Below are 3,618 nucleotides of genomic sequence, written 5' to 3'. Positions count from 1 at the left end.
AGTCTAGACCGACCGTTGAGTACGAGTCCAACTTGCTTTACTTGCGAGGTGAGTCTTCTCACTATTCTTACCTGAGTGGTAATACTATGTGACCGGAGGGTCTTATCAGAGTTATTGATATTATACATTTTGTCTTTGTGATTTATGTTGTATATTATTTTGTGCCTTTTTGAGTTAGGACCAGAGGGTCCAAACCGAGTTATGAGATTGGATGGTCTTCACTATGAAACATGATTGGAGGGTCCAACCCGAGCTGTGAGACCGGAGGGCCTTCACTGAGACACATGACCGAAGGGTCCTTATTGAGTTATAGCCATGAGAGGCTAATTATTTGTATGTGGTATTTTGGGGAACTCACTAAACTTTGTGCTTACAGTGTTGTGTAAAATGTGTTTCAGGTACATCTCAGGATCGCAGGAAGGCGTCGGTATGATTGTACACACTAGCTAGTTGATTGTGTTTTGAGGATTCCGGGATACTGTCAAACAATTTATTGTTTTGTGTGTGGAACGGTGTACAAATTTAGGTTTGAGAAATGTTAAACTGTGTTTTTGTGTAGATTTAAATATGAAAATTTATTTGAAAATTTAGAGTGTTACATCAACACTAACAACCTCACGCCAAGTCAGTGCAAAGACAAGACCTGGTAGCTCACACTTATCCTATTTTGTTGAACCTATATTTGATAACTCCATGGTGTGGGTCCCTAATGAGACATCATATAATCTTGTAAGTTCTTCTTTCACCATAACTGAGATGCTTATGTGTTGATTGTAAAGAAAAAGGCATCTTTTTAGTCGGTATTTGCTTTTTTTCCTCCAAGGGTACATAAATTAAGCCCAAATGGCTAAACCAACTAAAATGGGTTTTGCTTTCTTTTCCCGTTAGGGAAAATATTTTTTAATTTTTTTTATTATTTATAGCTTTTTCATAAGACTCATCTAACGAAATTATATTAAAAATGAGCAACATTAAAGCAACTATTTCAAATATATCTAAAACATCAATTTATACAATTCACTACATTAAAAGTTAAACAATAATGAAGTTTGTCCCCAAAATGGTTATTCTAGATTGTATAACATGTTTTATATAACTACCTACTTTTTTATAAATAACTAGAGAAGAATCACGCGTTGCGGGTATTGGAGTTATGGTATTGAGGGTCCAGATTAACCATGAACAACACACATCCAAAATTTCATTATTTGACGTAGCGTTTAGACTCTTCCAATTGTTGCTTTGAATTTCATTTGAAGCAACGAAATTCTTGACCTTGGAATTTGTGGTTGCATTTTTGTAAGGATGGTTTTTCATTTAGAGTAAGTTTTATGATAAAAGAAAGCATAACTCATCTTCTTTCTTTTTTAATTACCTTCCTCGCGTATGCATAAGACCGAATCCATTCGATTTCTAAAAGAGATTACTAATTTACTGGATGAAAATGGTCAAATTTATATAAGTATGGAGGCAAAATTATGTATAAAAAGATAGCTATCGATTGATACACATCATATCCATCAATAAAGTATGAATAACACTAAGAACTACCAATATTTTCTATTTTTGAAAACCTTTTTAAGGCACACAAATGAAATTTACAAATTCCCTCCAAATTCGCTTTGCCTCATAACAAAGTTGTGAAATTACACGAATTCAAACCTATCTACGTTTAGACTTCTTGTTGTTTGACTTGTTTGAGTTGTTGTTTGACGACTTCGTATTCTTATTTTTCCCATGGAACTTTTCAACCTCATCCTCCTCCTCTTATACCCTCTCACTTCCTTAATATTCTATAATAAAACCAAAACCATATTAACAAAAACCATAAAACAAAAAAATCAAAATTCAAATATAAATAATAATAATACCATGGGGGATAAGCGTTTAGCCTCGGTGACAGGTTCCAAGAATAACAAAACCTCTTCTTCTTGTGCTTCAAACTCAGGTAACTTGTTACCAATAAGCTTCTCTATTTGAATATACCACTCAAGCTCATATTGATTCAGCAAAGATATAGCAACCCTTGATCTCCACGCATGTGTTGTTCTTCCCACACGATGAATATAATCCTAAAATATATCGTTTATATATAAATATATTGGTATCAAAGATTAAAACATCAAGTAGAGTATATATACTTACTTTTGAGTTTGTGGGAATATCATAATTTATAACCATGTCCAATAGAAGGAATATCAAATCTTGTACTCACCACATCAGTGCATATAACAACATTACACTCCTAACCTTGAACTTATTCAACACCCCTAGCCTTTTTCCTTTATTTAATAAACACACATTATACATACTATCAAATTTATAAAATTAAATAAAAAGTAAAAATTGATTGATACCTTAGTCATTTCACCAAAAATTGGGATTGCACCCGAGTATGTATGCCTACAAAAGTTTCCATATGACTCTTAACATTAAAAAAAAATATGAAATTACCTAACTAACCCTATCTTTATTCAAGCAAGTATACTATTACTATTAGTAGTGCTAACTAGCCATAAAAGCATGTATCAACTCTTTTTTATTGAATAGTTTCCCCATCCACTTGTGTGTTGATTTGTTGGATGGTTTTACTCGATTCTCAAACATTTTTTGTACTTAATTAGTAGGTGCTATTAAACCTTTCAATCACTATTCCCCTTTCAAACTAATGAAATCAGAACACATCCAAAACATACAAATGTCGATGAAAATTTCATGTTCATACCATCATACAACATACTTTAATATTTGTATCTATTATTGCTTGAATTTGAGTTCATCAATGGATTAATAGATAGATATTAGGTTCAACTTGTACCTTACCATTGAAATTGAATCTTTTAGGGTTTATGAAGCAACTTCTTTCAGCTTCCAAAAGGGTATGTATGCGTTGCAAATCTTCAATTCAAAGGAAAATGGAACAGATTAAGTGACCTAAGTCGTAGTTCGCTTCCTCTTCTTGATATTATTGTTCTTTCTCTCTCATTTGTGCTCTCACTTCAAATTTCATGAGATTTGTATTACTACTGATAAAAAACAGAAGGGGGCTTTGTAGTTTACACACAATAAATAAATAAACCACAAATTATTTGTAAATAAAAGATAGAATGAAGCATTTACCGGTTGGTTTGCTGAATATTTTCAACTCTGAAGCAGAAATTTTAGTTTTTTAGAAGGCAACAATTTTCGGTCAACCGGAAACGGTCCCAGAAATTGTAGAAGTTGCACAAGGCGGAGAGTGGACGGAAGTTGTAAGTCTCGGCGTCTGGTATCTATCTGATGCCTTGAGCGACGAAGATGACGGAGAAATAGGATGTGGATTGGAGGTGGGAATGAAAGGCAATATACCCAAAATCCAAATAGCAACACTATAAGGATGGCCATCTCCTTTATTGCCGATGTTTCCCTATAGAACTCGGGAGGGTTCCAGAAAATGGATGTGTGGTGAGGGTTTTTGTGGTGGAGACGAATGGTAATTGAGGAAAGTCTGATGAAATCTAGTGCATCCGATTTTGATTGTTACCATTCTGATTTCGATGAATGAACTGGATGAGGAAATATCCAATTTTTTGATTGAATGGAGGTAAAGAGAAAGAGGGAGATGGAGAGGGGATCACG

At 33.8% G+C, this 3,618-nt stretch overlaps 1 protein-coding gene across 2 annotated transcripts; it reads right to left on the bottom strand.

The window, feature by feature from the left end:
• Window positions 1–1,511: 1,511 nt before the first annotated feature.
• On the bottom strand, window positions 1,512–3,618 carry LOC144997381 (DEAD-box ATP-dependent RNA helicase 10-like). Of its 2 annotated transcripts, none has more exons than XR_013659780.1 (3): window positions 2,824–3,618; window positions 1,872–2,072; window positions 1,512–1,793 (listed from the first exon to the last, which is right to left on the bottom strand). XR_013659780.1 is itself a non-coding variant. In XM_078957283.1 (3 exons), the coding sequence occupies exons 1-3, from the start codon at window positions 2,179–2,181 to the stop codon at window positions 1,647–1,649; spliced, it is 384 nt and encodes a 127-aa protein (XP_078813409.1). In that variant the 5' UTR covers window positions 2,182–3,618; the 3' UTR covers window positions 1,512–1,646. The 2 variants fall into 2 exon arrangements, 1 of the variants encoding a protein (XP_078813409.1); XM_078957283.1 differs by having other exon boundaries at window positions 2,146–3,618.

This window comes from Lactuca saligna, chromosome 1 (assembly GCF_052625555.1).
Source record: "Lactuca saligna cultivar CGN05327 chromosome 1, ASM5262555v1, whole genome shotgun sequence".
NCBI classification, from domain to species: domain Eukaryota; kingdom Viridiplantae; phylum Streptophyta; class Magnoliopsida; order Asterales; family Asteraceae; genus Lactuca; species Lactuca saligna.
This window is presented reverse-complemented; position numbering and strand designations above follow the sequence as displayed.